This window comes from Doryrhamphus excisus, linkage group LG17, assembly GCF_037039965.1.
Source record: "Doryrhamphus excisus strain RoL-2023G ecotype Guam linkage group LG17, RoL_Dexc_Guam_v1.1, whole genome shotgun sequence".
In the NCBI taxonomy this organism is placed as follows: Eukaryota; Metazoa; Chordata; class Actinopteri; order Syngnathiformes; family Syngnathidae; genus Doryrhamphus; species Doryrhamphus excisus.
The window spans coordinates 1,891,836-1,904,201 of NC_136373.1; the positions used below are offsets into that span (position 1 = coordinate 1,891,836).

General features: G+C 39.5%; 1 protein-coding gene across 4 annotated transcripts in view; it reads left to right on the top strand.

Annotated features, from left to right (window-relative positions):
* The window catches only part of LOC131137224 (voltage-dependent calcium channel subunit alpha-2/delta-3-like), a 92,978-nt gene that overhangs the window by 55,730 nt on the left and 24,882 nt on the right, over window positions 1–12,366 (top strand). For all 4 annotated transcript variants that reach the window (XM_078797905.1, XM_078797906.1, XM_078797908.1 and 1 more), the window contains 13 exons: window positions 3,314–3,385; window positions 3,663–3,743; window positions 4,656–4,730; window positions 5,857–5,940; window positions 6,014–6,085; window positions 7,530–7,591; window positions 7,694–7,761; window positions 7,976–8,021; window positions 8,111–8,208; window positions 8,276–8,369; window positions 8,444–8,539; window positions 9,809–9,930; window positions 10,451–10,528. In XM_078797905.1, coding sequence (XP_078654031.1) covers window positions 3,314–3,385; window positions 3,663–3,743; window positions 4,656–4,730; window positions 5,857–5,940; window positions 6,014–6,085; window positions 7,530–7,591; window positions 7,694–7,761; window positions 7,976–8,021; window positions 8,111–8,208; window positions 8,276–8,369; window positions 8,444–8,539; window positions 9,809–9,930; window positions 10,451–10,528 — 1,048 coding nt within the window. The remainder of the gene's footprint in view (window positions 1–3,313; window positions 3,386–3,662; window positions 3,744–4,655; window positions 4,731–5,856; window positions 5,941–6,013; window positions 6,086–7,529; window positions 7,592–7,693; window positions 7,762–7,975; window positions 8,022–8,110; window positions 8,209–8,275; window positions 8,370–8,443; window positions 8,540–9,808; window positions 9,931–10,450; window positions 10,529–12,366) is intronic.

Genomic DNA, 12,366 nt, shown 5'->3' on the forward strand with positions numbered 1-12,366 from the left:
TTATTGACACCAAGCAGAAAAAGATACAGTATCACATTGTCAAAGCAATGCGGTTGGAATTAGAACCGTTCGTTTGGATGTAGTCACCATAAATAGGAATGAAGCCCTACACGCACGTTGAAATACAGAATGGCAAATAAATTGTCTTTAATCATGGTTCCACCTTTCTTCTACCATTCCATTGTATTTTCATAGTTCTCCAACTCTCCTCTTTTATTCCTGTCCTCCTTCTCCTTCTTACCGCCTATCCTAAGCATCTTCATCCATCATTTTCTGCCTCATTTCACTTTGTTTCCCACCCTGCTGGTGGAAGCCATGTTGGAGTTAAGGCTTAATGGGAGTGAGATTCAAGACTTTTAAGAGAATGAACGAAAGTTAGAGATGACGGTGGATGATGTAGAATAGTTTTTTTTTTCACATAAATTCAAGGACAAGGATAAACGGGACCTGGGGAAGTGATACCAGAGTTTTTTTTACACACTGGTAGTCACGCAAAACACATTACACGTTACTGATGCCGTAGAAAAATGCTAAAACTTCTTAATATTGAGAGACATCTTTTCTTGAGAAACTTCAGACTGCACAGTCTCGGCTTCTGAATCAGATTCAGCATCCAATTAAAAGCGGATATTTTAAAAAGATAAATTGTCATTTATCAACTCCTATAAATTTGTCGGCACAAAGCGGAAGTCATCAGTGTGACCAACCACAGCAGAGTGGGCGTGTCTGGAGGCGGGCCGTGGGCGGAGTACATTAAAACAGACCGTTTTCGGGAAACCACAAAATCCAAAGAAATACAGCTGAATAGGTGCAGATTCTGGAAAAACCAGAAAGCTTTCTGTGCTGGTTATTGTGTGTAGCTGCTCTATAGGAGTCTACAACTGAATACAAAGGGATGAAACATCAGCATAATAGGTTCCCTTTAACAGTTGGTAGTGTGGTCGACTAAATGGTTTTACACCCGATTCCCGACTCGTTCTTTATTTGCGCCATTTTTGTCATCAAACGGTTGGTTCTTCAGAATGATCAAGCTAACTATTTGACGAAAGGGTTGAACTGTACATTTTGACTCCAGGTTTTATGTGTCTGATGCTGAAAATATTGCATTTTATTCCATTCAAAAATGTCCGAGATGCCAGATGCAGCCATCAAAAGATACTACAACTGATCTAGTTAAATCTGTGTCCTTGAAGATGTGTCCTTGAAGATGTGTCCTCGACAAACTAAACATAGGTTAGGTGTGTGTGTCCACATCTTGGATTGTATTGTGTTGTCAAGGGAACAAAACCTCTCACCCGAGTGAAAATACTTGACGAGAAAACAATATCAATATTGATCGGGCCTGGAGCAGATTCTGTCTAATAGGTCAAGTTGAAGAAATTTGGCATCACGGAGCTGGGGGGTGATTAGGTTTGAAATGGTGCTACTCCAATTTCACAGCAATGTTGACTTTTAAGTATGTTGGTTGAATTTCTCCATAGAGCTACTTCGTTTTTTTTTTTTACAGTGTTTACTAAAATCTACCAACAAAGTATTAGCATTCGGCACAATATGGCAGCCAGTGGCTGCAATACCGTTAATGAGCATACGCATTTACTCCGAGTCCCGTGTTTACAGATGGTCCAATCTACCCGAGTTGTTATTTTTATTTTTGGATGAGAGTCGTCATGTCCCCCCCCCCCCCCACCTCCCCCCGTCCTTTGATCGATCCCCATTTCCCAGCAGCAAGGCCGGTCCATTGTTACAGCACCAGTACTTAGATGCACTTTGTTCTCCTTTTGATGTCCAAGTACGGTCCTCAATTGCTTTTACTAGCTGACAAAACCCAGGTCACCACTTCGCTTTTCCTCGGTGTCTGACGAGGATTGGATGGATGCCGGCAGTTTTTCTGCCGAAGGTAAAACAGAGTTTTGAGATGTAGCTTCAGTGAAAAGACAGAACTCTGCAAAGACGTTTCTATTGGTGCTCTTTTTAGTACCTGTTTAGAAGTGTGCGAAATGTAAACCACGTAGGGTAGGGGTCTCAAAGTCAATTTACTTGGGGGCCACTGGAGCTAGGGTCTGGGCGAGCAAGCAGACTAAGGAAAAAAAAAACAGTCCGTGACTGATGCACGGTCGTGCCTTCTGTCTTGTTAAACGCTGTGTATTTTATGAAACAAGTTTAAGATTGCAATATGCATACCGATAAAATGTTTATATAATTAAACATATTATGGAGATTTTCAGACATTTAAGACACCAAACCTGATACAACAACTCAAAAATCAAACACCCGACACAATACCAATACCAATACCACAAAAACCAGCTGAAGACGAGTCAGGACATTTTGAAGAGGGGAGTAAAATCTCCCATTTTATTTTCTTATTTGCGGATATGCGTGTCAGGTATTTCACTTTGAAGCACTACATTTTTATTTATGTAATATTTACTATTGCACTAAAGACCAAGATATTTATTTTATGACTTGATTGTTCGTGAATAAAACAAAAACTAAGGGGCATCCTGGATGTGTTTTTTCATTCTTCTTTTTTTTTGGATTATTACTCGGTAAGGCGGCACGGTGGTCTAGTGGTTAGCGCGCAGACCTCACAGCTAGGAGACCAGGGTTCAATTCCACCGTCGGGCATCTCTGTATGGAGTTTGCATGTTTCCCCCCCGGGTAATCCGGTTTCCTTTCCAAAAACATGCTAGGTTAATTAGCGACTCCATATTCTCCATAGGTATGAATGTGAGTGTGAATGGTTGTTTGTCTATATGTGCCCTGTGATTGGCTGGCGACCAGTCCCGCCTCTTGCCCAAAGACAGGAAAAGTGGTAGAAAAATGAATGAATGAATGAATGTTACTCGGTATAGGCCAAATGACTCGAACTCAAAGGTTTCAAAAAAAACTGATCGGTACATCGCAACCATCCATGTAGCAAACATTGTAAACAATGTGGATAGAGTGTTTATGTTTGATTTCTTGGTGGAACCAAATACCAGATTGTGATGCAATCTCCACAACAAAACAATGTCAAGCCTTCAAATTATTCCAGCAGTCTTGAGAGAACCGAGATACCCAAATGCTAACTAACCTTTGGATAAGCTTTATTCTGCAGGAGATCAAAGATGTACCGCGATTGAACATATTTAAGTCAAATAATCATTATAATAATAATTCATTATGACTCGGGGTCTTCTGCACAATTACTCTCTGGTCAGTTATATAAGCATTGTCAAGGATTTATTGACGGGCAACTCTGCTGATTATGTTGCATTATCGGTTTCCTACTTGCGCCTCCCTCATTTACTCACTCGATATTTGTCAACAGCTGGACGACGGTCAAGGTCCAGTTCTGATGACCACTGTGGCAATGCCTGTGTTCAGCACCAAGAATGAAACCGTAAGTATCGAAACAATTCTCCGAGCAGTTGCCGACGCTTTCTTTGGCAAACTATTTCGGAAACTGATCCCAGCGAGAGAGATTGTGTTTTTGACTGAGATGACTGATCTGCCAAAACCGTGTATTAAAACCATGAATATTTAACACTGAAACATTTATTCATAAATATTTATTCATTTCAGATTGCAAAGATGACATTATTATCCATTGCTTTATTTATGTTCAGATTAAGATCCGTTCAAATAAATACTGCTTAAGTATGTGTTGTGTTTTATAGAGGAACCATGGTATTTTACTCGGGGTTGTCGGGACGGATGTTCCTGTCTCAGAGCTGCTCAAGACTATTCCGAAATATAAGGTACAAGATATTCATATTTTTCCAAATCCTTAAAGTCATTATACATATTTTGTTCTATCGACAGCGGACATGGACACAATCATTGAATATCAAATCATGTAGCAGATGAATTAAGATTAGGATTAATCCAGTAATTAATCCAGTAATTCACTAAATTATACAGTTTACCACACAAAACTGTGGTAAGACCGGCGAAGTTGTTTGGTCTAGAGACGGTACCACAGAGGAAAAGACAGGAAGCAGAACTGGAAAGAGCAGAGATGAGGATGCTGAGGTTCTCAATGGGAGTGACCAGGATGGATAGGATCAGGAACGAGTACATCATAAGGACATTACTTATTAGAGGCATTGGAGATAAAGTCCGAGAGGCCAGACTGAGATGTCCAATAGTCTACTTCAACAAAATATCATCTTTGTGTAAGCAGACGTTTTGATCTTGTTCCTGTTTTAGTGTACTTGATATTCTGACCCATGAATGCACAATTATGGTAATGGTTTAATTTCATTTGAACATGCATCAGATTACAATTGAGTGCATCCCATAATCAGTTCCCAGTTCCACATGTCCAAAAGAAGTAGGAAGAAGCAAAGCTTATTAAATCCTACCCCTCCATCTGGTACTTTTACAATCACTAACTGTTACATTTGTTCACTTCCTGCTTTCCATAATACAGTTTAAGGTTTTTTTTGTTTTTTGACCATACAATGACATAATAGGTACCATAGTTAGTGTCAATATAGTGATATTTTTTCATTCATAAATTCATCCTTGTATTTAGCAAACATCAACTGCTTGTATTGTTTCTTGAATTGGCTCATCGTTGTGCATTGTTTGATTTCCTTACTCAATGATATACTGAGCTTGTCTGTAATGAATCTGTTTTCTTTTTCTATTTGTATGTATTTTCCTAGTTGGGGATTCATGGCTATGCGTTTGCTATCACCAACAATGGCTACATTCTCACACACCCAGATCTGCGCCCACTTGTGAGTATTTACTTTAGTGCCATTGAAGGGAACGTGTCAGGTATTGGCTTCGGCATTGTGACACGACCCCGGTATGCAGAGAACAGGAGACTTAAGTGCAGATAAAAAGTCTATTTTTAACAGAAATGGTTGATATATAGCAGTAGGCTGGGTTGAATGCAACAACAAACTAGAGTGCAAGCACCTGAACTAAATAGGAGGGGAACACAAATAGCAACAGGTGTGCGTTAAAAGGGAAAAGCAAAGCTGGAAGTCAAAACCCAGGGCAAACAGGAAATGCTACCAAAACAAAAGCATAAAACAGGAAGCAAGGCATAGAAACGGAAACCAACTAAACTGTCACACAGGCTAGCTTGAGGATCGTGACCAGGGCAAACAGGAAATGCTACCAAAATAAAAGCATAAAACAGGAACCAAAGGCATAGAAGCGGAAACCAACTAAACTGTCACACAAGCTAGCTTGTGGATCGTGACCAGGGTAAACAGGAAATGCTACCAAAATAAAAGCATAAAACAGGAAGCAAGGCATAGAAGCGGAAACCAACTAAACTGTCACACAAGCTAGCTTGTGGATCGTGACAGAAAGCTCACAAGGTAATTTTGGACCTTATTATTGTGTACAGTATGACTGTACTGATACATTATACTGATACATTGTACTGATATTCACTCTTACAGACAAGGAAGATTCAGATTGGATGTTATAGTTGAATGAGTACAATGCAGTGAAAATGGAGGGATGGGACGATGAAAGATGAGGAGGAGGAGAGGAGATAAGAGGCAGTGAGAGAACGACAGATGGTTTAATAGTGGGCTAATTAAAGACAATAATGAGCATGGAACGTCCAGTTTGGGCTGCAAACTAAAGTGGGTTTTGAGCTTTGGCCCCCCTGTGCTAGACTGAAAGAACATGGGTCAAAGTTCATTCTATTCTAGCAATTCTATATATTTTTTTCCAACATATCATATATTATATCCTGTGTCAATGTCTTAAATCTGTATTTTTCCAACATATCATATATTATATCCTGTCTCAATGTCTTCAATGTATATTTTCCCAACATATCATATATTATATCCTGTCTCAATGTCTTTTTCAATGTGTGTGTTTACTGTGTTTGTTTAGTACGGTGACGGAAAAAAACGAAGGAAGCCAAACTACAGCAGTGTGGATCTCTCCGAGGTAGAATGGGAGGACAAGGACGACACGGTGAGACGTTGACAATTTTACAACACCGTAATAAAAGCCATATTTTTTTTTTACAAATCTTTGTGCTTTTTAGCTGAGAAACGCCATGGTCAACAGGAAGACGGGGACCTTCTCAATGGAGGTGAAGAAGAGTGTGGACAAAGGGGTGAGCAATGTATAATAAAATAATAAAAAAAATGCACCAACAAAATCATTTTCTAAAGGTCTGATTTGGTGTTCCAAAGGCAATACTCGGTCTGCCAAGAGGTTATACAGTGATGTACAACATTGACTGGGGAATTTGTGTCTGATTTGGTTTGGTCCGCATGCACAAGTGTGTCTGCCTCAGTGTGTGAGCCCCTTATCTCCAACATGCACATGTTGCTGAATACAAGAGAGACAGCAGCCCAAGAGAAGCGAGAGTGTGTGTGTGTTGTGTGTGTTCACTTTGCACTTTTAAACCTTTGCAAAGAACATTATACTTTACCCTGATTAATAAGTGTTCATTATGGAAATGTGTACACTGAAACACACAAACTCTCATGCATATTCACAATTATTTATGCAAAAAAAGTCACATCATAAGCTTGTAGAATTGACATGATAAGCAGCCACCATGAGCAAATACTCCTATCACCAGCAGATGGAGCAATAGTGCAGCAAATCCACCCCAACTATTTCATGTGTGATGTTGCAGAGTTGGTGTTATGACAACATATGTGGTAATATGGTATATAATAATGGTAATGGTTTTATTTCATTTGAACATGCATCAAATTACAATTGAGTGCATCCCATAATCAGTTCCCAGTTCCACATGTCCAAAAGGAGTAGGAAGAAGCAAAGCTTATTAAATCCTACCCCTCCATCTGGTACTTTTACAATCAGTAACTGTTACATTTGTTCACCTCCTGCTTTCCTAATATAATTTAAGATTTTTAATTATTTTTTTATTATTATTATTTTTAATTTTCATTATAATTATTTAATTTTATTTTTTGTTTTTATTTTGGTATGGATCAGATTACAATTGAGTGCATCCCATAATCAGTTCCCAGTTCCACATGTCCAAAAGGAGTAGGAAGAAGCAAAGCTTATTAAATCCTACCCCTCCATCTGGTACTTTTACAATCAGTAACTGTTACATTTGTTCACTTCCTGCTTTCCATAATACAGTTTAGGATTTTTTTGTTTTTTTTTAAAATTATTTTTAAATAATGTACCTCGTACCGAACTGTTACATTTGTTCACCTCCTGCTTTCCTAATATAATTTAAGTATTTTTATAATTTTTTTAAATTATTTTTTTATTTTTATTATTATTTTTTAATTTTATTTTTTGTTTTTATTTTGGTATGGATCAGATTACAATTGAGTGCATCCCATAATCAGTTCACAGTTCCACATGTCCAAAAGGAGTAGGAAGAAGCAAAGCTTATTAAATCCTACCCCTCCATCTGGTACTTTTACAATCAGTAACTGTTACATTTGTTCACTTCCTGCTTTCCATAATACAGTTTAAGGTTTTTTTTATTTTTTATATATATTTTTTAAATAATGTACCTCGTACATATACATCGGTATATACATACATTTCCACTTTTGTTACAGCGACGTGTGCTGGTGTTGCATAATGATTACTACTACACAGACATCAAGGGTACTCCTTTCAGGTAGGACAAATTTATATATTTATTTGTGCACATAAAAAAGAACCAAGCGTCTGTTTATTTTCATGCTTTTCACATTAAAGACTTTGTTGTTTTTATTGTTAGCCTCGGCGTAGCTCTATCAAGAGGCCATGGCATGTTCTTCATCAGAGGGAATGTGACTGTGGAAGAAGGTATAGTGTTCTTTTTCTCCCACCATCCAGCCTAATATTATTCACGTCATTGTGGTCTGCGTGTTAGTCCAAACTTATCCATCATCTTGAGCGGTCCGAAAACCACCATCCTGATGCTGATGTCTTTAAAATAAGTTAATAGCTATTCCGGATTAATTTGTGGACTTTTTTGAAATGTTACTGTGAATTGATGATTATTTATTATTACTACTAGGTCTTCATGACTTAGAGCATCCTGATGTAGCGCTTGCAGATGAATGGTATGAGAATTTTTTTTTTGTCGTTTTTATGTGCATCAACATCACTTCGATGCCACAATTAATTAATTCGTCATCCTTCTATACAACAGGACGTACTGCAACACCGACGAGCACCCGGAGCACCGCTACTTGGCCCAAATTGAGGCTATTAAACTACATCTAAGTGGACATGAGCCCCAATTACAATGTTCGTATTCGTCATCAAAAATCGGCAATTGTGGTTTTTAGTTCTTAACACAAGTGATGTGTTTTAGGTGACAAGGAGTTAATTCGAGAAGTCCTTTTCGATGCAGTGGTAACCGCCCCTTTGGAGGCCTACTGGACCAGCCTGGTGCTCAATAAGTCTGAGTATGTCAATCATACATTTGACATTTTATTACCTTGGTATTATTTCAGACAGTTTCAAACAATTTGAAACACAGGAACTCTGACAAAGGGGTTGAGATTGCCTATTTGGGTACAAGAACCGGCCTGTCCAGAATCAACCTGTTTGTCGTACCTGATGAGCTTACAAACCAGTAAGTATTTTTTCCATATCTGCTATTTTTAGTTTAGTTTTTCCTCTTTCCGAATGACTTTTCCGAAAACAATTGTATACATTCATTCATTAATTTTCTACCACTAATCTTCACGAGGGTCACGGGGGTGCTGGAGCCTATCCCAGCTGTCTTTGGCCAGCCAATCACAGGGCACATATAGACAAACAACCATTCACACTCACATTCATACTTATGGACAATTTGTCACCAATTAACCTAGCATGTTTTTAGAATGTGGGAGGAAATCGGAGTACCCGGAGAAAACCCACAAGAACATGCCCACTCCACACAGAGATGCCCGAAGGTGGAATCGAACTTTAGTCTCCTAGCTAATTTTAGTTACCCTATTCAACCAATGACAGTGCTAAAATAAACACATTTGAATATAATATACTGCTGTTTTACAAACAACAGTTTTTTTCGAGAGAACTGGAGGTTCTTATGGGGAGTGACCAGGATAGATAGGATCAGGAACGAGTACATTATAAGAACATTACATGTTAGAAGCCTTTGAGATAAAGTCAAAGAGGCCAGACTGAGATGGTTGGGACACGTCCACAGGTGAGATCGTGAATATATTTGTAGAAGGATGCTGCCGAGTCTGTACAAAATAAGATGAAAAATAAATAAACAAATCAGGAATAAAGAAAATCAATCAATCAGTAATAAATAAATATAATAATAATAATAAAACGGCAAATAAGAAACCACATATGCGTAGTTGGTGGGTAGACAAATGATTTTTTTCAGATTAAAATGAACAAAGCATTATTAGAGCCCTGTAGACATGACAAAACACGACTATAGTCACATTTATACTCTTTTTATTTACAACATATTGCGCAACTGCAGGGTCTTGAGACACATGCTAACTCGCAAACTAGAGAGCTAGCGACCAAAACGGTAGCCTTCAAGTTATTTCCTTTAAACTTAAATAGCCAAAAACTTACCACTTCCACACGGATAGGGAGGATAACTATTAACAGTTATTTAACCTTTAACATGAACATGAATCAAACGTAATAATTTTTTCTGGGTACATGATACCATACAGCATCCATGACGCGGGCCGCGTGTTTGAGACCCCTGCCCTAAAGGGAAGATACTGCTGTTTTACTACAATAATACACATAGTTAAATTAATGTAATTAATACAGTCTTAATTTACTTATATTGAATCAGTTTATCATTAGACTGCAGGTTGTAGCCTGTGTTTGAATCATTGCTGTTGTTTCTGTCTGTCTCAAGAGACTTCCTGACAGCTGAAGACAAAGAGGGGGTGTTCAATGCCGATCACTTCCCCCTGTGGTACAAAAGGGCAGCCGAACAAGTTCCTGGCACATTTGTCTACTCCCTGCCTTTCAACACAGGTTGGTTGATGACAGCGTAGTCGTTTTTGTCTGCAAAGTTCACTTCTAATAAAATCGATGCTTGCCACAACATCTCATCATCTCACGGATCTAATTCCATGCCGTGTTCTTGTTCAATTGTTCTTGGTTGGAATAAGCATTGGAGGAGGTCCAGTGTGAGGAAGAGGTCCAGTCTTTTCCATAATGACTGGGCCAGAACACACACACACACACACACACACACACACACACACTACACAAGTTAAACTAAGGTTTTAATGTTTTTTTCCTCCGAAGAGGGAAGTTGTTCTCATCTGTCCACAGCCTTGGGCTTTCCATTAGTCTCGGCTAATACAAGTGATCTGAAAGCATCTTCTTTACTGGCGGAGACTTGACTTGGATGCACTCACTCATGGCAAAAAAATGAATATTAATCTTTGGTGGTTATGACTCACCTGTGGTCAGTTCTGAACTAACACAAGGAATTTTGATATAAATAATGAGTATCATTATTCAAGCTCGGTGTGTTGTGTGCTTGCAGGATCAGAAAACAAGAGTGTTGTATTAGCCAGCACGGCCATTCAGATCCTGGATGAGAGGAAGTCACCCATAGCTGCGGGTAAGTAGAGGGTGTCTGCTTCCATTTCTCCCACGCACGCTTACATTGACAGTGGCTACAGTATTCTCCTCTTTACCACTGTGCAAGGCATTGTTTCCTTGCTCCGCTGTGGTCTGCCCCTTCTTCTTTTTCGGCCTCTTCTTACAAGAGTGCAAACCCACAGAGTGACTGTGTTGCTATTTTTGTATGTTTGCTTATTGCTGAATGAATGTACGTATGTATACTCAATAGAATAATACAGAACTAACTATTACATCCATGAGCTTTGACCATATTAAGCTGATATGCTTGGTATTGGCTAATCCGCTAATACTAACCAAGGTGCGATTAATCATGATTAATCTCATATTGCCTCGGAATTAATCATATTTAATCACAGTTACAAAAAGGTTTTAATCTACAATAAGTATGGGAAGGCTGCACGGCGGGCGAGTGGTTAGAGGGCAGACCTCACAGCTAGGAGACCCGAGTTCAATCCCACCCTCGGCAATCTTTGTGTGAAGTTTGCATGTTCTCCCCGTGCATGTGTGTTTTTTTTTTCCAGGGACTCCGGTTTCCTCCCAACATTGCAAAAACATGCTAGGTTTATTAGCGACTCCAAATTGTCCATAGGTATGAATGTGAGTGTGAATGGTTGTTTGTCTATATGTGCCCTGTGATTGGCTGCATGGCCACCAGTCCAGGGTGTACCCCGCCTCTCGACCGGAGACAGCTGGGATAGGATATGCTTGGCATTGGCTATACCGCTAATACTCACCAAGGTGCGATTAATCATGATTAATCTCACATAGTCCACAGTTAACTCAGAATTAATCGTATTTAATCACAGTTACAAAAAAGTAAGGGAAATCTCTTTGTTGTAAACAATTCGATCAATTATCAAATTTTATGTTAAACATCAATATTGGATCTACGGCCCATTATTTAAAACAATACATATTTTTGTTTGACTATTTTTCTTTATTATTAGCTCTTAAAGTCGTCAACAAACGTTCAGGAAATACAAAATGTGAGCGAGTGAGACCTCGCACAGTATTTTTAGGCAATAACCAGAAAGTCATGTCTTATAATTCATGCAATGGTTATTCCTAGCAGTCATTCATGATAATCATCTGTCAAAATAATCTAAGAAGTTAGTAATTCATTGTCATAAGAATTATGAAGTGAGGGCAAGAATAATGCGTCTGGGCAGACCATTGATGAGATAAGGGATGGAGGGGGGGAGTTTGGGGTAAGGTGAAGCGGGGTGGGTTTTGGTGGTGGTGTGGGTGTGTAGAAAAGGGCAGAAAAAGAGAACCATTTTCACAGTGCCTGGCTGCATTGACACGAGAGCGGTGCATTGTGGGTACTATAGGCCTGGGGGAAACCATTGGAGCAGAAAGAGAGAGGTGGGGGGGGGGGGGGGGGGGTCCGTGTGTGGTGCCACAGCTCCGACACATGCGTGTACACGCACAAAGACAAACGTGCCTGGTATACATCTGATTTGTAGCAGAACGATAAACATGCAGTCCGTCGTATTCTTTTCCCGGTATTCTCCGAAGGTTGCATCATCGTGTCAGGTAGATGAAGCGACTGTCTACTCCGAGTGACGATGCTCTCGGTGTATTCGTGGTGATGTAAAGTCACGGCGATCATGCCTATCAGATCGGGGGGAACGTCTGTAAGAATGATTTTATGTAAGACAGTCAGATGGGAGGGGAAATGTAGGCTGCAATGCAAATTTAGCGTGGGCCGGTTAGGGCCAGTTTTCACTGGCCTCCGCTCCACTGAGCTGTGGACTTGTGAATACACTGGCGCTCTAACTTGACAAGACAGGCTGATGACATCACATGCCATGG